At 39.4% G+C, this 24,317-nt stretch overlaps 2 protein-coding genes across 2 annotated transcripts in view; one reads left to right on the top strand and one right to left on the bottom strand.

Moving 5' to 3' along the window:
* LOC124300421 (Fanconi anemia group J protein-like) overlaps window positions 1–20,089 on the top strand; it is a 68,056-nt gene extending 47,967 nt beyond the window's left edge. The window contains exons 4-16 of the mRNA XM_046754513.1: window positions 6,584–6,661; window positions 14,772–14,864; window positions 15,107–15,254; window positions 15,788–15,880; window positions 16,068–16,161; window positions 16,251–16,475; window positions 16,968–17,201; window positions 17,568–17,882; window positions 17,988–18,269; window positions 18,574–18,906; window positions 19,033–19,229; window positions 19,337–19,388; window positions 19,468–20,089. Of these exons, the coding sequence (XP_046610469.1) occupies window positions 6,584–6,661; window positions 14,772–14,864; window positions 15,107–15,254; window positions 15,788–15,880; window positions 16,068–16,161; window positions 16,251–16,475; window positions 16,968–17,201; window positions 17,568–17,882; window positions 17,988–18,269; window positions 18,574–18,906; window positions 19,033–19,229; window positions 19,337–19,388; window positions 19,468–19,587 (2,264 nt within the window). The 3' untranslated portion in view covers window positions 19,588–20,089. The remainder of the gene's footprint in view (window positions 1–6,583; window positions 6,662–14,771; window positions 14,865–15,106; window positions 15,255–15,787; window positions 15,881–16,067; window positions 16,162–16,250; window positions 16,476–16,967; window positions 17,202–17,567; window positions 17,883–17,987; window positions 18,270–18,573; window positions 18,907–19,032; window positions 19,230–19,336; window positions 19,389–19,467) is intronic.
* A 72-nt stretch (window positions 20,090–20,161) lies between these two features.
* On the bottom strand, window positions 20,162–21,145 carry LOC124300422 (coiled-coil domain-containing protein 86). The gene is made up of 3 exons (XM_046754514.1): window positions 20,854–21,145; window positions 20,450–20,654; window positions 20,162–20,333 (listed from the first exon to the last, which is right to left on the bottom strand). Exons 1-3 carry the CDS (start codon window positions 21,027–21,029, stop codon window positions 20,253–20,255), a joined length of 462 nt encoding a protein of 153 aa, XP_046610470.1. The 5' UTR covers window positions 21,030–21,145; the 3' UTR covers window positions 20,162–20,252.
* Between the last annotated feature and the right edge of the window lie 3,172 nt (window positions 21,146–24,317).

Below are 24,317 nucleotides of genomic sequence, written 5' to 3'. Positions count from 1 at the left end.
TTATGCCTAAATGGATGGCGAACGGGATTCGGTTGGCATTAATTGGCGGGATCGGAAATAGGAAATTAAAATGGAAAAAAAAAAAAATATGAAACAATAATACTCGTCGTCTGTGACGCAGGTGGAAGTTGAAGTGTGTGTATCATGAATACCGTTTCGAAAAGCATGATATTCTCCCCTTCTTTCACTTCTTCTCCTTTATTTTTGTTACAACTGAATTCGCGAACGGAGTATCGATTTCTAATCCACCAATCCATTGCTAGCTGTCATCATTTGATCGAGTTTTTGGCTCTTATGTTTGTTAACCCTCCGATTTTTACAGACATCATTCGTCTCTCGGCAGGAAAATGATTAGTTGCTCTGGTATTGGCATTAGGCCCTAATATATTTGAAACAATAGCTCGCCCAATGTAACTACGTACTAAAATATAATCAGGATATTTCAAATTTATATTTGGAATGAAAAGGAGCATCTTCTCTCACACTTATACGAAAAAAAAGATGTTACTAATTATTACAACTAGGAATATTAACAATTCTGGTGCATTAGGAGCTTTAGAAATTGGAGAGCTGCTGTAATTCTGAAACGCAGCATGTTGAACAATCATTTTTATACACTATAATTTACTCCAAGGAATGGTGTTAACAACCATTCAAATTGTATATGATTTACCATAGGTTATATCGCAGATTCGTCAATGGTGAATTACAACCCAGCCGAACTTTTGATTCATTCTTTTTTTCACAGTAAACCGACAATTTTCATCCATTGAGGATAGAACTCGTACATCGACGAGTCGATTGAAAATTAGGGTCTCGTCCGCGACGATGATCAAAACACTTTGTAAAGGAAATTCAGACCCTCTGACGGCTGAGAAGCGGTCCCCAGGGCTGAAGTAATTACAAGTAGTAATCTCTCAGAAGACCTGGAGGATTCGAGCCGAGTTTCTCGTACCTACAACGGAGTGTATAGACAGACCTCGGATACAAGTTCACCGCGTATTTGTGCCGCATGCGTGCGTGTAGCCGTGTACGTGTAGTGGAATAATATAGTTAAGCCCGCCGAGGCATTCTGTGGTGCAGGACCACTGCGAAGGGTGAAGGTAAAACGGTTTCATTACGGGGCTTTGCGAGCCACGCGGAGCCAGGGGGAGAGCCACGAAAAGGGATAAGGGATAGGGATGAGCGAATATCTCTCTCGCCCTCCCTCCCTCGCTGGCTCTCGCTTGTCGTCTCTGTCCGTCTCTTGATTCCCTCGGGTCGTATCCTGGGTCCCCAGATCGCCGGAGATCAGAGAGGATTCTGCAGGGCGTACAGAATTCTGAACCCGCGAAACTCACTCGGGGTACTCCGACCACCCTTATAGGCGCGGCACGCACTCGCCTTGGCCAAACTAGGGACAAGACCTTCGCCGTTTGTTACGGCGGCAGCGAACTCCTCTTTGAATAATGAAAAGTTACGACCAGGTGACTACTTCGTCATTGCGACGCTTGTACGCTGCAAGGCTGTGTTACGCGACTCGAGACATACCCCTCATTTATTTGCATAATACATATCGCTGTTAGCGGCTCAGTCTACGCGTAGTAACTCGGCCAAGCGACCAGGTCACTTGGCTTCGTACGATTATCGTTGTGACGTATTGAATCTGACTGTAAGGTAGGCGAAGGACTGGTTTTTTTTTGTTTTTTTTTTTTTTTGGAGAAAAACAGAAAATGGATCGTTGAATTTTTGCTATGATTTTTATAGATGCTAGCTGAACTGCTCACGATTTAATCTTGCCCTGATTTCACGTTTACTTATGGATGTTCTTTTGTGTTCTAAGTATCGAAATACTGATTCAATACAACTGAATGATGCATGGTGAATGCGATAAAACTGACGAATGGACTCAAGAATCCGAAGCAGTCGACTCAAAATCACTTCAAGGTTTCATTTTTCTTTCTCACTGAAAATTGTGATTAGCATTTCTGAACGTTCATTGAACCTCCTCGAGCGTTTGGCCGATGTATTCTTATATAATATGAAAAGACGTCAACTACTGAAACTTACATTGAGGGTGATTTGTGTTCAAGGATTTTTTCTTATTCCTCTTATAAATAAAATACGCAAGTTCAAATTATAGTTGAATTTACATATTTTCACCACGTGTGCTCCCAATGAATCGATACTCAACGGTCTATTCGAGATGGGAATTTTTTTTTGATCTTCAGGTCCAAGCTGCTTCCAGAAGTGTCGAATGCTCGCATTTTCGAAATCCCATTGGAAGTGGCCAAAATACTCCATGGCGCGCCGTGTCTCTCCAAGCTTAAGTGCAACTTTGTACATTCTGAAATGAACTATAATTGATTTGCAGTGTAGGATGCCTACCTGTATCTGTTACCAAGCATACCTACCTTAGCCATTTATAGTTTTCACCGCGTTACCGCGACAAAGCAACATCTAAATACTGCATTCATTTCCAACTTACTGCGGTTTTCGTCCGGTTTATCTCGCACGTACGAATTGATGATTTTGCATAAAGTCACCAAGTTACATCACGGCAAATGACGATTCACATTTTATAACTCTTAGGGCGTATTTCAATGGTGGTTTATAAAAACTTTTAATACCTAGTTGCAACAGGTACGTGCGCAGTGACGAAAAAATATTTTTGCACACACATACTAAAATCCAAAAGTCAATGTAAACAATTGACATGGCAAAAATTACCGATTGATGGTTTAAAAATTACGAACGGTAGATCCTTAGCAAACTTGGCGACTAAGCCCTCGGCGATGGGTTTACTGAATTTATATGAGTTTGGCCATTCCTCCGTAAAACTGTAAGCAAATATTGCGATCACAGTTAATTATTCTGTATATTCAAGATTTAATTATGTTACACGGTTGTTTCGGCAAAGTATCGAATAGTTAAATGTGTGTCCCGCGACACTCAAAATCGTCCTCATACATGTACGCACACTCGCGTGCAATGTTTACTTGCCGTCTCTGCGTCAAATCTCGCCTCTTGCCCGTGTCGCGACTCAAAACCTATCAGCTATATCTCATGTATTGTCTACTGTCTCGAAATCATGTATGTGTATAATCTATGTGTTCTCTTGCTCTGTAAAATCATCAGTCTCTGTAACGTTCTCTTGCGATACGAAACCAATAAAAATCTCGTTTATCGGCATTCATTATCCCTCTCCATCTCAACATCACTTTCGTTTCATTCACACTCGTTCTCATCACTAATTCGCGGATCCCACGTCGATGATCCATATCTTTTTGCCTTCTCTCTAAACAACGGTGTTAGACAAAAAACTGGCACTTTCAGTGTGTTTTCGGTATAATTATTTTCCTTGGTATTTTTAATGAGCTGATTTATTTCGTCGTAACTCACGGGCGAGGGGTACATCTCCTCACCGATGGATTCTCGAACGCAGTGACTGTACGCAGTGAAGAAGTAGACACCGATCTGAAATGTGGTGACAAGGTATCGTTTCTACAAATTCGTTTCTCCCGATTGCCGAATACTTGATGTATCACTAAAACTTCGTCCAAATCAGCCGAGCCATTCTTCTGGAATTTGCGATACATAAAACAATTATTGAGAAATTCGAAATTTGGGCGTATCTTACACGCACCCACACACAAACACACACAAATGGTAGATGCTAACTGCTTCGAGAGTAATTGAATTTCCTCGAAAATAATTTTTCAAGAATTATTGATTGACTCATACTATCAAAGCTTGGGTATCAAGTCATGGGACACTTTATATAACCAGTGAACAGATTCTTTTTGAATAATCCAGGCAAATTTATGTTCAAGTCATTTTTGACAGAATACTCTTGTTGATCATTGGGGCAATTCAGTTTTTTTATTCCAATGACTGTTGCGGTTTCAACATATCCGTCTAATATATACCAGCATTTCCAATTCTATTATGTTCATTAGTGTGTGCTACGCGTGTTTATCCAAGTATTTATGCACTTCAACTCTCTACAATGCATCGCTGACACGGATAATTAAATATCATTGAATGCACGAGTGGAACAGTTGACCTCCGAAATTAATGACTAGCAGTTTTAGTTATGTTAAGAACACCTTTGAAAAGGTCGGCCGATATGTTTTCATACCACATAACAACGCGTCAACTTGTGAAATATCCAACGTGTATGGAGCATTCATACGTACGCTGAGTTTTATTCGTGTTCAATTACTTCTTTGCGAACTTGTTTTTTGTCACGCAAACGTACACACCCCTTTTGTTTAGCTAAAAATGGCCTTCCATGACAATTGACCCAACGTGTACCTAGGAGGTATCTGTATCAAATTCGAAATTTATTGTAGAACAAATGTGTTACGTTGCTTCTTTAGAGCAAAATATATCTTGGCGTAAATATAGTCAAAATGGAGTTTATCGCAGCGGATTGAATTTCTTTTAACCTGTAACTTGAATCGATTTGAAAATTAAGTGTACAGGAGGGCGGCCAGGGCTACCGCCCAACAGACTACCGATTTTGAAAGTGACTTTTAGAAATCCTACGATACCATCAAAATATATTTTCAAGTACATGTATATGAAATTGAAATACGTGTCATGGATTTGTTCGGTTTAGAAAGATATTCAATATTACCATTTCATCAACACGATACCACATCAAACACAATCCGGATAATTTACTGTGGACAGTATCTAGGGCTATGTATAATAAGAAATAACTCAGACAGAGGTTTAATCAATACCATTAAAGGACTTCCGGATTATCCGCATAATCAAGATGCCGAGTATCAAAGGCTCTGCGATATTGCTGAGGCAGAGACTAAAATAGATGACAGAGTTAAGAACTTACCAACAAAGTAGATGATGTTCCGGCAGATTGTAAAACATTTTTAACAGGATTCTCAATGTCCGACTAGGATATATGTTTTTGAAATTATTTTCAAATTACTAAGAAACGCCCATACAAAATAAACTGATTAGACTTGACTGCTACAAAGTGTCATTTTGAAAAATCAAGATTTCGAACAGTTCATCTGTCGTTATTTTATTCCCGCATTTTTGAAATTTCGATATCTCGGCCGGTCAAGTTTTGACCCTTACCCCAATTATACTGGTACAAAATTTTTTACGCCTGATTGTTGCGTAAAACAAAACTTATTTATAGATATTTGTATTCTGCAATGCATGTAAAATTGCACTGGCTGTGGTATTTTCACATCAGTGATGCGTAGGCTTTGATTTTAGTGAAAACAAGTAACATTTAACGCAGTCGGTATAGGCCGAACTTTACCGAAACTCTCTAAGTAGAAAGCGATTTCTGTACATTGAAGGCCGAGTCCGCCGAACGGAATAATACAGTTTTTCGTTCGTGCAGTAGACACACGTTCTAGGCGTGTCATCTTCTTCCTCACAGAAACAGTAACAACTGCAAGTAAGTCAGTGAGGTTGTGGTATATAATTTATTTATCCTTATACAACCGGTAAGCGTACGAACTGTGAGATTTAAACGGTTATCACTCAAGTGCAAGGGCATTATTTTTCAAATCGAATAATTATAATTATTATTTTAGATTCGAATTTCTGATATTCTTTACTTCATTTCATTTCATTCTGCTAATCAAAAGGAGCATGGATGATATTTCTCAAATTTCCATCTCAATTTTTTCCTGATCGGTGAATTTTTGAAACACTCCCGTGAATTTCATAAAAAAAATCACGCTAACCTCACCGATTCAGTTATGCCGTGACATCGCGACGCCAGAAATCCCGTGCTTACGCTTTCTGTAAGCAAGAAAAGGACACAGCTTCTAAAACTCGCATCGCGCAAGCGTCAAGCTTCATTTCGTTCGTCAGACTTGGCCTTTATTGCAAAGTCCAACCAGCTTATCGTTAGTCATTTTACCGCTTGTTCAGTCTCCTTAGGATTAGTTCGCGTTAGTTACTTTCGTTCGAGGCATGAGTAGGTACGCAGATATACCTGAGCCAGTCGCTCGGTTGGTCGAAGTATCGCGTATGGGAGGACGATAGGGTGGAAAGGGCGCAGGGTGGCTTGGGGAGGGGGGGGGGAGGAGGGACGCCTGGGAGGTTCGGCGGTATGTTTGATGTCCCGCGTACCGCGTCTAGCGGTTACCATTATACGTACCTACAAGCATTGCATTAGTTGAGCAGCTTTCGTACTCTCCTAACATCATTATGATGATTATTATTTATTCCGCACATTATACGCGAGCTCCCTTTTTCGTATATCAGATGGGCGGAGAGCCTCAGACTAGTTATTAGGCCCGTGGCGGCCGGGCCCATAATCCGAACTCTCGTATAATACAAATTCGAAATATAATGCCCATTAGCGAAAGCTCGTATTCAGCCTCCGGGAACCCGGTGATCCTTTTACTCTCCCATGTATATAACTGATTGTCCGTGCTCTAAAGCGTGCATCATGCGTTATACGACGGGCCAAATCACTGGTTCAATTCCATTTACAATTTATTCCCATCTGATTTGTCGACCTTATATATTGTCGGTAGGTATCGAATGTGCATCCGGTGATTGGATATGACGAAAGAAATTTTAAATCTTCTTCAAATTTTTGTTTCAGAGGAATTCCGACAGCAGGTTGAAGAAGTGTTTGAGAATGCGAATGCCGCATTGTACGACACGGAATCCGAATCTGATAGTGAGTATCACGGCAAATTACTATACTTTAAAATGAGGGAAGGAAAAAAAATTAGCCATTTTTGAAATTTTTTGTGAATATGGTTTTGCAACTCGAGAATCGAATCCCAATCTCGCGGTTTGCGCGGACGGATACGACGGTAATCTTTCGACGAAATTTTGATCTGCACGGCTTCGCACGTCTTCAGAAAATTTTATGATCACGAGACATTTCGCATCGCTTTATTTTCATTAAGTTGTTATTATTATTTCAAGCTTGTACAGTTTTTCACCCTTTTTTAAAAATTTGTTTATTATAATAAAGGACCATGAATTAATTCATCTTCGACGGAAATTCATGCGTATAATACGCGATGCATGATATGCATTACATTCTGAAATATTTTCGCGAAATTATACGCTATGTGAGGAACTTGGACAAAGCCTCGGAGAAATATCGTAAATATATCGCGTACGAAATGTATTTGAATTGGTTTATGCACAAGGTAAGCGTGTCTGATGGATCTTCAAAGAAATTCCAGGCATCTGTTCTGTTATGAACGAAGAATTTTAAAGCAAGAGGGTTTGCTGAACGTCGCCACAGTGCGACGCTTCTGCAGATGACAGTTGCCAGAACTGTACATTTTGATGAATATCAAAGTTGGAATTGTTTTATGCCAGTAAACCGGCTAATGGATCTAAAGTTTCGCATTTGTTCCAGTTTCTGTTACTACAATGCTGACCAAACGCAATTGAAATTGGGTCGAGATTGAATTTTTATATCGTAAAACATTTAATTAGGCATCTATACCCAAATACAAAATAGGCGACTCAGTATTTTGTATGCTTTCACTGATTTTGGTGTTTCGTGATTTTTGTTTGTTCTATTTTACTATATCCCGTGTTATATTATTACATGTCATTTCCTATTTGGTGTTCACTTGCTTGCTTCAGGCATACGCCAGGTACAAAGGACGTACATCTATCGCCAGTCACTGGGATGATATTGTATCGGCGTTTGTAAAGTATGATGAAACTATCATCCAGGCAAACGAGTCCGACAATTCTACTCTTGGGTATGCGTTTGAGAATTCTTGGCTATCCGACAATCTTGATATATATTCTGCATTAAACTTTGTACAGAACTTGCCGCGACTGCGATTTTTTTTTTCTTTTTTTTTTGTGGTGTGGTGAAGAATGGTGTAAAACAATTCCTGTTATCTCGATAAATCAGTTTCCTGCACTAAGGCATCTACTTCCGTCTGAGTAACAGTCTTTCAATCTTCTGATATGCTCTTGGTCAGTGTGTCGGATCTCGGTATAAGGTAATTATCATGTCTGCATCTGACTACATCATATTAATTCATGGTTGCATTAGGTAACTGCAGAGTGTACTTAATAATAATGTGATGATAATCAGCCCATCATGAGGTATACGAATGTTGTAGTATTCGATCGTAAAGTTAGTTTATTATTCATGTATGTGAAAGAATCACAAGTGATACGACAAATTTAATGTTTTAATTGTAATGAGCATTAGTGCTCTATACAAAAAGCCGTGAGTATTCAAATATTGCAAAAAATAATTTCAAGACATAACTTATACTGACACAATATTGTCGGTCGTATATAATCGTGTATGAAGTCATTACCTGACCTATCTATCGGGAGGATGAAATGATCAGGCGTGATATATCTGTCGACATTAAAAACTGTTACGACCGACGCGACGTGACGGAGTCGATTTTTCCGTCTTCCATTGGCGTTAGAACTTGAAATTCAGGATTCAGGTCTCAGGATTCAGGATTCGGGGGTGTGTGCCGGTGGTCGCCATAGCGACAGGAGCCCCGGGACCCTCTGAGCCTGTCCCGGTCGGGAGGGAGGGTCGTTGGAGGGTTGAAAGGGTGGCTGACTGTCACACGGCGAGGGGTGCCACCGGGCCAAGATGGCCGCCGTGCGACACCACCATGTCAATAACACTCTGCGAGGCCCCGATCTCCTCTCTGCCTTCGACTGGCACGTCGAGCCCCATTCCTTGCCCCCCTCGAATTCAGGACCGTCTTCGTGTCTAATGCATCTGCCACGCTTTTAGTAGGCATCGCCTATAATTAATGCGAAGAGCACACGTGTGCCACGCCACGAGAATACCTATCTTTAATAATCCGCATTCAGCGACGACCTTATGTCTATCTACCTATATACACGATCCTGCCGAAATTATAATCTCCCAGGGTATCGTACTTCAATATACATACGTATATACATATATATATATTTATATACGTTTTTTTTACACGTCGCATGTGCACACCTTGATGACACAACATTTTACGACAATATACCTATTCAATAGAAATATTAACGTTAAACAATGTTCAACTTTCGTTGTACACACGGAATGTATTTTCAATAGTGTTTACGTAACGCAGAAACTGTCGAAGTCGCATCATATAAACTGGCAAATATCGATGATAAATAACCCGAACGATATGTGATCCACGGATTGAACTGTCGACGATATTCAACGATCGACGAATTCAAAATTGACAAGATCCTCAAAATGGCTGACACATTATTACAGTATTAATCCCCAATTTGTTTGCGGAATCAAGGTAACGACGTGACGTTCTCAATCTTTCAGAAGCCAACGCAAGTGCGAGCAATTAGAGAACGTCGCGGTTCAACTTGGTCAACAATATTATCGTTAACCGTACGACAAGGCAGCGCAACAGTTGCTGAGTTTTGCGGTCGCGAATATCCCTGTATTGAAATTCGCCTTCCAAATCAGAGGGTGGTTGCTGGTGTGTCCCCAGTGTTGGGGATAAAAACTTTCAGCTATGGTGTATACAAACTTCCGTGAACCAGGAGAAGTCAAGCTTGCGGTGAAACCAATTAGCGACGATTTCTAGAGCCGGAATTCATCGGTTGCGAATTAATTGGTACTTGATTTTTTGCACCCACCGCGGCTTAATGGCGAACTCGACGGTATCCCCGCCGACCTCTTGACAAATCATAACGGGACATCAAGCCCTTAAACTGAAAGGACTACTCCGCTCAGTCGCAGCTACCAAATCCAAGGTATTGAGTCTGCACGCATACCAACTTCACAGGAATATACATATTTATCTACGTACGAATTATGTACACAAGATGGTGGATTTCATTATAATTTCTGTGCCACGGGTGTGCAAACGTTATACCCGCGAACACAACGATAGCGCAGTAATTCCTGAATCATGTCAGTTAAACGATTCAGATCTGAGCGAAGAAGCCAACGTAATTATTTCACGTTACTTTAATTCGATGATTTTTTCATTTGAATACTTTTACTTGTGCACACCAATTGTTGTAGCTATAATTTTTCTGCTTAAAACGTTATTGTAAACTGACGCTTTACTGATCGTTTCTAATTCCAGGATCATCAATTCAGATATATTGTAACCTAAAAAGAAAAAAATGTCTTCTCAATATTAAGAGTGAATGCCTCTTGTTGCTGTCGACGCGTTGACATAAAGGCCATCGCAAGGAACCTCACGGAAAAAATTCTTAGGCTCTCTTGGAAATATCCCTCGGTCAACTTTACGATTACAGTGCATGACGGCGCTTGTTATTACCCCAAGTGACCCTAGGGACTTTTTCATATGCGATGAGCTTATTGTCCGTGGCTTCGTTCTTTGCGATGAACGGGAGCAGCGCATGAAAATGTTTTTTTTTTATTATTCTAATTGATTAATCAGCAGCGCAGATTAGACAGTCAGGTAAACTGGATTAGGATCTCATGACGGCTGAATTCAAATTTCTCTGGTGTCCGTTCAACTTCACTGGTAAACATCTGAAATAAGTGCCTTTTCAGAGCCTAATACTAACGCTTGCTTAGGATACGTTACTGGTACAGTTTCAGGGCCCGGGGTATTAGTTTGATAGGGCCTACATATTGAGAGAGAGACAGAGAGAAAGCCATGTTTATTTCGTACTTTGGGACAATGCCCCCCAAGAGTACCGTCCGAATTAATATACTGCATACAGGACAGACAGAAATGCATGAATCTAGAAAGGACAACTGAAAATCCGATGAAAATATGTAACAAGGAATAGATAACAAACATGAAATGTTAGCCTATAATATAAGGTAATATAAGCGAATAAAATAAATAGGCAGTGAGGTAGGATAGACAGATGAATAAATAAATGAGACGAAACAATAGGTTTAAACAGGTAGCGATAGTCTAAATAAATAAAACAGATCGAGTAGATACAATCTGAGTAAAACATAGATGAATATTGATGAAATAAAGATGAGACTAGAGAAACGATAAAATAGATTAGTAAAAAAATTGATCCAATTATGTTGCCTACCATATTGCCTAATACTTGATCAAATTTTCAGACAAAAGTTGTCTGCACCCGATCAAGGCCGAATTCACTTGCTTGTTCAGAGCCTGACAGTGAGACCTGTTCATACGCGACATAACATTTCTGATAAGGATCCTGTCACGTTATCTGATCCACACCAGATTTTAATTCGGACATGTATGACACGCACCGTAGCTGGCTTGAATAAAAATTGCTAATCGTTAAAGAGTGCAAATTTCTATAATTATCAAAGAGGCAGCAGTGTGCCTGTGTTTTCCCGTCTCTCTTCTTCTTGCTCTTGCTGCATCTTCCTCTAATTCTTCGCCGCATTCACTGAATTGACATTGGTAAATTGTTCCCCCCCCCCCCCCCCCCGTGCTTTTACGGAAAATAATGAATTCAGAGCACAGCTGCGCTGCGTATACCATGCCAAGGAAGACACAGACGCGAATAATTAATCCGCGTTATCACTGTCTGGTAATGGCTGGAATCTGAATTCAATCATTTGTCCGACTGCAGCGGAGTCCAGGAGGAGACTTCTGACAAAGGTATAGCCTATGAATCACGAATGATTTACGCTATCGTTTGTATTCGAGCATCCCGACGGCTGTCATCGAAGACAACAAATCATTCAGCGAACACAGGAGTGATTATAATATATCGGTTATTGTAGGTCTCGACGTCGAGATGAAAAAAACGACCAGAAGAATCGGAAAGAGATAAAGATACGTTAATTAGAGTTTATCGAGTGCATTGCGCGTGGTATTCATTTGCATTTCGTACTTACACACGTATGCCGGGATCACTGAAGTTTAAAAAATACTGATGCAGTCGTGCGATACACGCGTTCGTCAAATAACCCGAATTATAATTGATGATAGTGAGAGTCGAATATGACGCACTCGTTTGGCACAAAGCGTCGTAATCGATGACATTTTCACTTGGTTATAACCAGAAATATACAAATATACAAGGCCTAAACACAACAAGGATACATTGCATATGACCTTTATTTATGTGGTTGTGAATAAATGGTGTTGATTCTTTAAATTATTCTTCCGGTATATTGCAAATCCTGTAAAAATATTGCCAGTGATGTTTGTCCAATGAAACCATACTGTATATTATTTTGAATCTTCAACCTCATCGTTATAATTTGTTGAAATTCATTCGATTTCAATGGTGATGAAGTTTAATAAATTGGATCCGAATTTTAAGAAATTTCTCAGAACCTTCGAGGAGAGACAAATGTTGGACCCAACCTACGGACGGAGTCGTAATCAATCCAACGAATCCAGCTTACGATTAAATTCATGCCGGCGAGGAAAATCGGGTAGAAATTTTACCCCGGACTGTATCCGAGGGTGAAAGCCTGTAGGGATTTTTCTCCCCTTGGGTGTTGGCTGCGCACCGTTCGTTGCCTGGCAACGGCACCCTCGAGGTCCGCGCTCTGATTGGCCCCTCTCCACTTCTGTCGCCCATCCCGCGCCTCCGATCCCCTATCTTAACCCTCGGCTGACTCTCCCCCTCGCTCTTCCGGCGCCTCCATTCGGCTCTCCTCCCGACTCGGGTCACCCTCAGTTACCCCTATACACACGCGTCTGTCCTTGGAGGATCCTCCAGTGCCCAAACTGGCGCTAACTCGTCCTCGTCATCCGCAGGCGCTGCAACTCGGATGGGGTAGGTAGAGGTAAGTTGTAGGTGCAAAATACACATCGTGCGAAAAATATTCTTTCGAGGAAACAAGACGGCGCATATTCTCCTCCTGTTTCATTTGCGCCCCTTCCGTTCTCCTTCACTGCATCGTTATCGTCATCATCGCCGTTGTTGTTATTGTACCTGGAGATAAAGATCCTTAGAAGGCTTCGCCTCTCCTCGCCATTCGGATCCTTGACGAGTCGAGGTAGAGAACGGGGGGGCGGGATACGACGGGATGGGATGGGATGGGATTAATTTACCAAGTCCCGGAAACCCGTGCGCGGTCAGACTTGGTGCGGTTGGTCCTCCTCACCGTCTGAGGATTTGATTGCGAAACCCGGGTGATCCGAGCGTAACGCGATCCTAATCCGGGTGAAATCTAATTGAAAGCGAAGCAGAGACGTGCCGAGCTTTAATCAGCCTGTTGAGCTTTTTTGGATTTCGGAGGACCTTGCGGGGATGATGACAAGATGTATTACACGTATACGTACACATCGCGGGCATACAGGGGTTATGTAAACTTCGAGTATTCGACGTATGCCGCGTCGATCGTCGCCGGCTGAACGGATTCTGCCAAGTGCAAAGATACGTCCAGTATTAGATATCATGTATCGTTTTCCAAGCGTGCGATGTTCGGTATACCCTTGTATCGATCAGTTACAGACCATATTACGCAATGCCCTGGACGACAAAAGCGATGCGTGCCGTGTAGCGGAAATATGCAACTATGTTTTGGACGTTCTAACGTTAATAATGCATTCGTGCTGTGTAGAGTGGCGTATTGGATGTAAAAAAGTGGCAGAGAGTAGTTGCGCACAAAAAGTGCACGCTGATGCGGTAACGAAAGACTGACTTCCTTTCGTACTCAGCTTTGCATTATATTACAGTTGTAGGTTGTGAAGTAGGTATATAGTAGATAGCGAGGAAAATCTCTAGTATATAAATGCGGTAAGATTTGAGATTACTGTTAAGAGGATACTGTTGTCGGTCTTTACCAACCGAGTAACATTTCGCTCTTTTTTACTATCATTGAAATCTGCGCAGCAATCCTACATGCAATGACTGTGACTGATATGAATATTTGTGAAATGTGTCTATAAACACTTGTAGTGCAGATAGGTATTTTGGAATAGAAAAAACTTGCCGAAAACTTGTTCATTGTTCATTGGCAGGTAATGCATTCGTTGTAAGTATGTATAAGACTGGGACATATAAGTATAATCGCATACAGATTGCACTATACATTGTGATTATAATCTCGTTATAGATATTTTGAGAAGAGATTTGTGCGCGTGTATAAGGTGCAGCAGAATCGGCTTAAATCGAAAATTTAGCTTCGATGCGAGTCGCTTTTAACTCTTTGAATTTGAAAGACGATTAGATCCGAAGAAAAGAGATGAAATAAATAAATAGGATTTGAACGAAGAGAGTCTATACGAGATTCCAATTGTTCCCGCGATTTTAGAATCGAACAAATGGCTCAAGCGAACGACTTCGACTGGCGGCTCTTTAAACGGTCAAAAGGGCTTAAGTCGCGTCGGCGAGTTTCGTCTCGGATTAGGCCATTCTTCGGGCCATTCTTTGAATGGGACACGTCTTCTTTTCAATTCTCTGCATTGCCGTGTTTTGACTGTACCGGCACTCGTGCGCGCACCTTCGCTTTCAACTCTTCGACAAACTCACATTTCGCAATTTCTGGGATTACCTGCAATTCCGATAAAGTACTTAAATTCTATTCTTTCTCGGCTCAGAAATCTGTTTACGGCGTTCGTGTATATAAATAGGAAAAAATTGATTCAGTAGATCGCGAGTAAAAATGGCATAGCCTGAAAACATTCAATTGTACGATTCTTCTCACGGAAAGATGTGTTCGATTGAATTATAAGCGAATAGAAGGTTATTCTGCAGATCACTTTTCTTCTTGCTCGTTGTTGACGAAATTTTTTCGAATCAAATCGGTTCTTCGATTTTTCGTACAGTGTAGAAACCGTGTCACTGCGCTACAGTATTTGGAGTATAAAATCATTATAAAATTGGTGTAAGCATAAGTGCGCATCCGATTTTTAAATTTATTGTTGTAGATAAAGGCGCTGAGGAATGCGCTCCATCGACTGCGAAAGCGCAAAATGCTAAACCTGAACCGAGCTGCGCGGAGAACTGGAACAATGTTATTGGTACGTGTTATAAATGGTAAACATACAGAATTATATAATAAATAAACGATGTTTAAAGAAAAAAATAATTTACGGACGCTTAAATTTGTAAATGAGATACTTGTCAACACTAAATATTATAGATCTATAGAGTATATATTGATGACGAATATTCAGTTGACAGTAATGTTAAAATTGTGTTAGGTAAAATTTCGATGAATACAAAAATAACGCTACTTTTACTCCGTTGCAAAATTTTGTAGACATTTCCGATGACAATGAATTTCAACCGTGTAAAAAAATCTGTCATTCGCAATCGCCAAATTCCGTGTGCCAAGCCGAGAAGACGTCCACGGAAATCGTAATAGATGTCAGCCCCGATGCAGTCCTTGAAATCCAGAAAGTAAAAAGGTAGGGTTGGATTTCAAGATTCCATCAGCAATATCAATTCAATTTCTGAAGTCGTACCAATTTGAATTTCTTCGGAATTACAAGTAAATGTGCTACGATCAACTATTTATTGTAATTGTAGTTGTTCTTGCAACATTAAATATATTTAGTTTATTAAATCTTTTCAGTTAAATTTAAAAATTGCAAAATTAAAAAATTTATTATTGCACCAGCATAAAATTATTGCAACAATTACGAGGAAATATAGTCCGAGCGACCACAATCAAAAAGTACGGCGATACAAACTGGATTTTCTTGTTACAGCTACAAAACTTAGTTTCATTTTGTACCCAGCAGTATATTTTACCGTTATGGTAAAAACTAAATATAGTTAGGTTAAAATATAGTTGAGGATTGTATAGTAACTAGAACTAGACTTTCGTCACGGTGTAACAAAATTTAACTCTCACGTAAATTTTTTCAAAATTTTGATGAAGTTCTTGGTATATCTGTCCGTTTGCTTACTTTCGTAAAACCGTCATTGTACATTTCAGAAAGGTACCAAAAATATATTACGGATCGCGGACGCACAAGCAAATAGAGCAAGTAGTAAGGGAATTGAAGAAAACTGCGTACGCCTATAAAAAGTAAGTGAATAACTTCAGAAATAAGACAATTTCTTATTGCATTGTTTCTTGCGAAATTTTACAATGTTAAAGATTCAGGGAGACGGACCAAACGTTACTTTTCGTTTTCTTAAATGATATGAGCAACAAGTCTTTTACCATCGATATTATTTCTAATCATCGTGTGATTTACGATAAACTTCAACAGAATGACGATATTGAGCAGCAGGGAGTTCACTTGCATACAGGGAGGTGATCAGAATAAAACCGAGTTATGCACAAAGCTCCTCGACCCAACCAAGGTGCGCAAAATGTTATTTTTATCTGTTCTGAATGTTCAAAAGCAGACACCCACGACACGATGCAGTGTAACGTTGCATTTGATTTGCAGGGTCAAGGGTGCAGGTATTTCAATGAAAAAACTAGAACTAGAATATCGACAAACTGGGCTTTACACGGATTAGGAATCAACGGACCTTGGGATATCGAAGATTTGGTGAAAGTTGGAAAACAAGAAGCAGCCTGCCCCTATTTCGCAGCGAGAGATCTTATGATGGAAGCCGAAATTATTTTCTGTCCTTATAATTATTTAGTTGATCGAAATATACGCGAAAGTGTGAGTCTCTTTTCTACTGGAAACGTTCGTATTATAAATCATAAAATGTTATGGAATAATGCAGCGTGTAATTTATTACATGATTTATTCTGTAAATTCGATAAAACATATATTCTCAGAATAAATTACAAAATTATGAATCATCAGATATACTAGATCAAAAATCATATATCAACTATAGGTATGGATGACTGTATGATTTTTGATCTGATGTATGTCCGGTATACATGATATCTGATCATTTGTGCGTTTGTAATTTATTATGTGATTTCTTATATATTTTATCGAATTTACAAGATAAATTATGTAATAAATTACGCGTTGAATTCGTTCATAACATTTTATGATCTATCGCATGAAAATTTTAAGTAGGGTTATATTTACAAACTTCATTGATCGTGTAGTGATGATCCTACCAATACACAATACAGGTACATATGCATGTACAAATATGTATAAGTGTATTTATCTTTTTTCTATCCGCAACTACAGATGCAAATAAATCTTCAAGGTGACATCGTAATTCTTGACGAAGCTCACAATATCGAAGAGATGAGCAGGGATGTGGGAAGCTTGTACTTTCGGGTGGACAAAATTTTAGAAGTTATAGCCGAGTCCAAGCTGCTTTGTATAAGACGAAAGGAGGATAATGCTACGTATAAAATAATTCAAACGTATCTTGAGAATCTTGTGGAATTCATTCACGTCAATAACCTTAATACGGTGGTAGGTGAATTATATTTGTAGAAATTATATTTTTTCACAATCAATCTGTTTGAAATACTCTATAGAAGTTTCTGTCAACTTTCGAACCGAACTCAGAGCGATTCTATCGCTGAAAAATGAACAAGGTTTCAATTTTAGATTCTTAATCATTTCCCTGGTTATATATACTATCTTGGAAAAAATTTCTCATCCAAGATCTTCCATATCATTACCCCCTATGCTCAATCAAGCCAAAATTTCATCTATTCTAAATTTATATCATTCAATTCTGCAGCGGATACCTGCACAAAAGCTCCGATAACTTTCGCTCCTGACCCGTACTATACCATATGTTTCATAAAATTATTATTATATAATAAACTGTAGGACAAATTCAGCGAAACGTGTAGCAGCGATTTTTGGACGGGTGTTCAGCTTTGTGAATTGTTCAATATTCATTCGTTGGGAAAGGGAACTGCGAAAACATTCGAAAAAGCTGCATCTGAGGCAATAATGGATTTCAATAAAGCGAAAGAGGAGATGTCCAGAAACCAGGATATCGAACCATTTCCCGTAATAACACCATTGACGAAAAGGTTTTTGGAAGATTTCACGCTTGCTCTTCAAGTTATGGCTTCGGAGAAACTCGCCAACGATTACAGGGCCTGCATTGTAGAAGCTTACGTCAAAGATTTTTCCCAAGTAAGTGAAATAGTTAATACAATCAATCATTTCCCCAAATATTTCACTCTGTTTAAAAGGTCGTCCTGGTCGTAAAATTCTAAACATAATTCTTCTTCAATTTAGGGGTATTCCGAAAAGCGTTTGCGCACTCTTCAGATGCTCTGCATGAATCCAGCAGTAATTTTTGCGCCATTAGCGAACGCTGCAAGGTCCGTCGTTCTCGCATCCGGCACTCTGTCTCCAACGAGCTCGTTTCAAAGTGAATTGGGAACTGCCTTTCCGCACAAGCTAGACGCAAATCACGTTGTGCCGAAAGAAAATGTCTACATTAGAGGGATTGGATGCGGCCCCACCGGAGTTCAGCTCAAGGCGAACTACGCCAATGTGAACTCCTTGAGTTTTCAAGTGAGAAGCTAAATTACTCATTTTTGCGCTATGTATTCGAAAAAAATCCGGTAAATTATAATTTGAAGCAGGACGATAGTATCTCTAAACTTATCGTATGAATAAAAATGACTCACTCTGTTTAGTTAATTAGACGTTAAGAATTGAATTTATTGACACACAATTCCCAGTTGATAAAATTTTTTGAAAAGTGGGGTCGTTGACGTTTCACAACCAAACCCGGCCGCCAGATATTGGTGATAAAAAAATGTGATAAATCTCCGTCGAATAGCGAATCGCTCAATCAACCCGAATATGTTTCCAGGATGAATTAGGAAGACTGGTTCTCGATGTCTGCAAGGTTGTGCCGCACGGGATTCTCTGCTTTTTCTCGTCGTACAGTATGATGCAAAAGCAGATAGACAGATGGAAGCTAAATTCTACCTGGGCACAACTAGAAGGTATGAAACACGTCCTCCAGGAGCCGCGAGGTTCCAGTAACCTCGAACCGGTGATGCAGAAATACAGAGAAATAATCAAATCGACATCGGAAGGGCCGCAAGACGGCATTACCGGAGCTCTGTTGCTCGCAGTTTTTAGGGGAAAAGTCGCCGAAGGAATTGATTTCAGCGATAATGAGGCACGCTGTGTCATGGCGGTACGTCTGATGATTCTTTTGTGTGTGCCATTTGAGCGAATGCATTTTACGTATCATTGTTAAACGCCAAAAATCGAACGAAAAACTGTTTGATTCTCAATTCTAAATGGCGATTGAACAACGCAGGTTGGGATACCCTACGCCGTCAGAAAAGATCCGTCGGTAGATACGAAATTCACGTACAATGACATGAATCAGCTGAAAGGTTTGCTCAAGGGTGGCGAGTGGTACGCTGTGCAGGCCTTTAGGGCTTTGAATCAGGCCCTTGGACGTTGTGTCAGACATCGAAACGATTGGGGAGCCGTACTTCTTATTGACCAACGGTAAGCTCGAGCACCGACAGTGCATGTTCATTTTTTTCCCCACCTATCGAACATCTTCAAACACTTGTTAATTCAATTACTGAAATTCTGAAATATTGTGGTTACAGATTTACGGAAAAATCCAGTTACAACTATTTACCGAAATGGGTAAAGACAATGGTAAGCGAACGGCTCTGCTGACTAAATCGATTTTTGTCTTTGCACCGCAATCTATTTACCCTGAATTTTTTACTTTCAGTGGAGAGATTCTGCGCGGTATAATCTCACCTGGGAACTAGAGCAGTTTGTTGCCAGACATGTGGAACGAACAAAAAATGAAAAATCTGATTCTGTTGACCAAAAAGTTTTGGCTCCGTAACACATGCATGTAGACTTTAAAAAATCATCGAGTTAAGCCTTAATAACTGTTATTACTTCCGATGACTGTGTTATATTCGTCTTATTTTACGAATAAGAAATAGTTTCTAATCATTACTCTCTGCAACTCTGCAAAATATTAACAAGCAGTAACGGAACATCATAACACTTTTCCGCATTTACGATTTTGGTGACTTGTAATTCTACTATTATGCTAATTAATTCTTGTCCGGTTCAGGAATTCGATAATTGTACCTTGTGAATTTCAAGAAACTGTAGCCTTCGTCAGGTGCTGCAACTACCAGATAATATTAACTGATGTCAGAAATCACATTCCCAATTTTGGAATACCAGATAAATCCGTCCGTATATACTCGCTTGATCCGCGTATGTGAGATTTCTTTTTGAATATTATTTTTCTTGTATTTTAGAACCTTTTTGCAGTAACATTCCGTTGAAAAATTTAATATTTTGAAATGTTGAAATAATTTTGTTGCGTTGAGATGCACGAGCAAAATGTAATGTGTTCTTAAATGTACCGATCGTGTAAATTGAAAGTTGATATACATGTCAAATTGCGTGAAGAAGTCATTTTATAATGAAAATATCAATCGTTTGTACAAAATAAGGTTCTATTACGTTATTAAATGTTAAGTTAGATATAAATTACATATTCGTTGTATCACGTTTCTCCAATTTCCTTAAGTTTTTTTTCTTCATCTTCTTTATCTTTGATGTATTTTTTATCTGAAATTACAAAATTTCATTTTGTCACTTGACAAAAAATATTCATACTACGCGTATACTGAGAACAAATAAAAATTTCACAAAGAATTATATATTGTCAAATCCAGTGAACTTACAACTTGTACAATTTCACTTTTCTTTCTGTTTTCCTCAGCTCGCTTCAAGTTATCAATCCTTCGTTGTTTTTTAGCCTCTCTTTCTGCTTGGCGTTGCGCAATTACCGATCGTGATAATTCTTTAATACGCTTCATGTCATTCCTCAATTTTTGCTTCTTTTCAAAGGAGAGACGAGTACCACGAGTTTTAATTATCGATGAAAATCTAATAAAAATTTGTAAAGAAACAGTTTTGTTTAGTTAACTTTAGTTCGTCAGTAGTTATCAAAGAAACATATTTCACGCTATTCAATCAACATATTTTTTCTACTGAATAGAATAACCGATATTTATTTGAGAAATATTCAGCGGTAAATATGTCACTTGATAATTGTGTTGAATATAAAAGAGTTGTTATTTTTCACCTGGTTTTTTGTTCCTTCCAAACTCTTCCAGACTTTGGTTTGCCTTTTGGTATAGTGAGCTTCTCCACGTGTTTTTCCAGCTTGTTTACTTTCTTCAATGGATCACTCACATCTGGTTTTGCCTTCTCACCCAATATATCTTCCATACGAATCACGTTTTCTTTGACTTCAGTCATCTTGGTATCAGTTTTCTATAATACCCTGTATTTATTCTTTATGATAACACAACTACTATTTGAGGTTACTACGCGCTGAACAACACCCGCAAATCATGGGTCAGGCATCGAAAGAATGAAGACATGCTGATGAATGCCATGAGCATCCCTGACGGCAAGGGAACGCGTCGGTAATCAAGGTAACTGTAACTAGCATCACTCACTTACGAATCTGTTACCGACGAGTGACTCGAGCCTCTTCCGGTACGTACATCGGGATTTGTCGGAATTCTGACGTCCAACGGACATTTTTGGACAATTTAGAAGTTAGACTTTGAATTCTATCGCAAAATTGTACTGAGACGCACAATCAGTAACTTGGCTCGCCAAATATCGACTACCAAGGTAAGGCCCGAGGAGTCCCTCCCCGGTTTAGCTTATTTTGTGGTATGTTATTCATCGAAATCTAAGAGCCGGGTATTTTTTTTTCTCCCGACAAACGGTTATAAAGAGGTGAAATCAACCCCCAAAGTCAGGCATCCCAGCGGTAGCTTCGCAGTTTCGCAGGCTTCCAGTTGAGATATTAGAACGAACCTAATTGGAGGATAATTCTCATGGCGAATAATGAAAAATGCATTTTGTCCGATTACGATGGGGTTAAATTGTCAATAATTATGGGGGTTGAAAGTTACGAGTTATTTGTAACTAAAAACCTATTGCTCATATCTAGATGCAATTAATTGCATTTGAAAGAGCAGAAAAAGTAGAGGATACTTGTTTTTGTGTTTTTCGAAGTAATGTCACATGGGGGGTGGAACTACGCTTATGCACATGTAATTAAGTTCCCATCAAATTGATACCATTTTGCTTCAGGTCGTCTTATTTAATATTACAAAGCTTTTTCTAAGCAGCAATGAAGGCGCTTGTTCGTTGAGATAACATTCGGTTGGATCAATGACAAAAGTCACCCTCCTAAAGGGTATCCCTGAATAGAATGGGCCAAATACCTCTGTCTCGGGATTTTCAAATTATTCGATCACAAATGTTTCTGAGGTCAGAAAAACATGTGCCCAGCGGCTGATAACTCAATAATCCACTCCATCTTCGATGGGCGTGAAGATTGGCATTTTATGCTTTTGATTTTTTATCTCAAGACTTGATTGACGGATCCTTATGGAAAACAATTACGGAGATTTATTGCCAAAAGACCTCTTATGTGAAATAATTTGGACACGAGGGGCCACTCCCAAGATACCAAAAAAATTCGTCGAAGTGATAAATCGGTATATTTCGAGAGCTAATAGGTGTAACAAAAACTTTCTTCTCGTCGTCTGATTGATTCAGGTGTAAATTATTTCCAAGAATTATTTTATTTTTCTCTGAATTTTTTTCAATGTATGAGTCATTTTATTTTTTATTCATACTTAATTATCATTTGTAGTTGGATTAGTTTAAGCTCAGTCTAATCCCAGCGTGGCAGGGGTTAAGTTTCAATCATGGTTTCATTGTGAATTAATACACATGTATTTAAAAGTAGTAGATACATATTTGAATCTTTTTTATATGAAGTGATTAAATGCATACGTTTTTGATCAGAGAACGTATTTTTGTGGGTAATGACCATATTTTTTGATGTACTTGGCGAAAGATTTTTGCCGTTTTTGCTAATTATATCAGCGAAACTAATTCGAAAAAATTGCTGCAGGCGCTCCAATAGAAGGAACGGAAGCGCCTGTGCTCCAGCTCATAGGCCACCGGCATGTCGTCACGTGTAATGAATTGCCTTTTCGGAGTGTGTGAGAGAACGACTCAATTCATGCATGGTTTAAGGAAAGTATAATAACATGTAAGAGGATGAGAGAAGTAAGCGTTCATACATTCAGTGTATATTCAAAAGTTTATTCAGTTTCTGCACACATTTTATCAGAGAATAATTCTTTGAACATTGAATTCTTAGATTCTATTCCGATTTTTGTAGTGACCATTTATTTCAATTCAGTTAATACAACCGCGATTCCTTTGGCCAGCTTCGTCGAATAGCCAGGTACTCGTCATCGGAAAATCTATTGCAGTATTTTTCAAAATTGTCGGAATTCGTAGTAAAAACGGTAAGTGTTCTACCTTCCTTTTCGCATGATTTTAGGAGCGAATGATTTTTCGTCTCCAGAATACATTAGTACAACGCTTTCCAGACTGATCGGATGATTGAAAACGTAAAAAAGACGTGAGAGAGAGCAAACGACAAGCGTTAGAGGTATGACGCAGAAAATCTTTCGTTTTCCGGCTGTAACTCTTGATCCGTCACTTGCAGCATATTCGGGTTGCAGGCAATCGATTCCTCTCGCTAAATGACCTCGGAACAGTGCATCAGAGAATTGATTCCAGCATTTTTTTAAATCGTTGAATTTTCCGTCAGTAGTCTAAGGTGGTTAAGTTGAATTTCTTTCGTGATTTTCAGAGCAAAGAACATTTCGACTCGTTAGCTGACTCGTTAACTGAAGAATGAATCTTTGGTCCACGCCTGACGATCGAAGGGCCAAGCCGCTTCAGTTTGCAATTGACGGGAAAGATAAAGTGTGTATTTCTTGTCTGGAATGTGAGAACTGAAATCATTATACGTCATATCATATCATCATGCATCATACATCATACATCATACATCGTACATCATACATCATACACCATACATCATACATCGTACATCATACATCATCATACATAGTATTGAAGGTCGAAACGAAAGTTTGGATGTCGGATGTTCAGAAAGTGACGTCACCAATTCAAAATCAGCTAGCCGAATTCCTCAGTCTGGAAACAACCGCGCAGTAGAGCGGACGGATTAGAGTCGCGCTCCGCAAATTTCGAGTACCGGGTTCTCAACCTCCCGGATCCCGCGCTTCGGGTCCGCTACGCGGCGAAACTCGACTTCCAGGATAAGCGCTCCGTGGTTCCTGGTTCATGTTTACAATAAATTATTTCAATTCGTTTTTCGCGCAAGCTCAAATTCGGTAGCTGTCAGTGGGCTAACAAAATTTCTATAACTTTATAATCTTCTCATAATCTTTTCGGTGAAATATATCGGTAAAAAAATTATATTAAACCTCACACAAAATTTTTGATTTGTTCTCATGCTGAGAATATTTATTAGCATTCGAGGTACAACTCGAGGTGGTTGGCGGTTTTCGTTGGAGGTGGTTAGGGGTGGTTGCGGGTAACCGCGGTGATTCAGGAGGAGGAGGACGAGGGTTTGTGCTCGGTGAGTAAAACACTTTTATAATATTTCATTGCAATTGTGATTATATTTTATCT

Source organism: Neodiprion virginianus, chromosome 3 (genome assembly GCF_021901495.1).
Source record: "Neodiprion virginianus isolate iyNeoVirg1 chromosome 3, iyNeoVirg1.1, whole genome shotgun sequence".
Classification (NCBI taxonomy): domain Eukaryota; kingdom Metazoa; phylum Arthropoda; class Insecta; order Hymenoptera; family Diprionidae; genus Neodiprion; species Neodiprion virginianus.
This window is presented reverse-complemented; position numbering and strand designations above follow the sequence as displayed.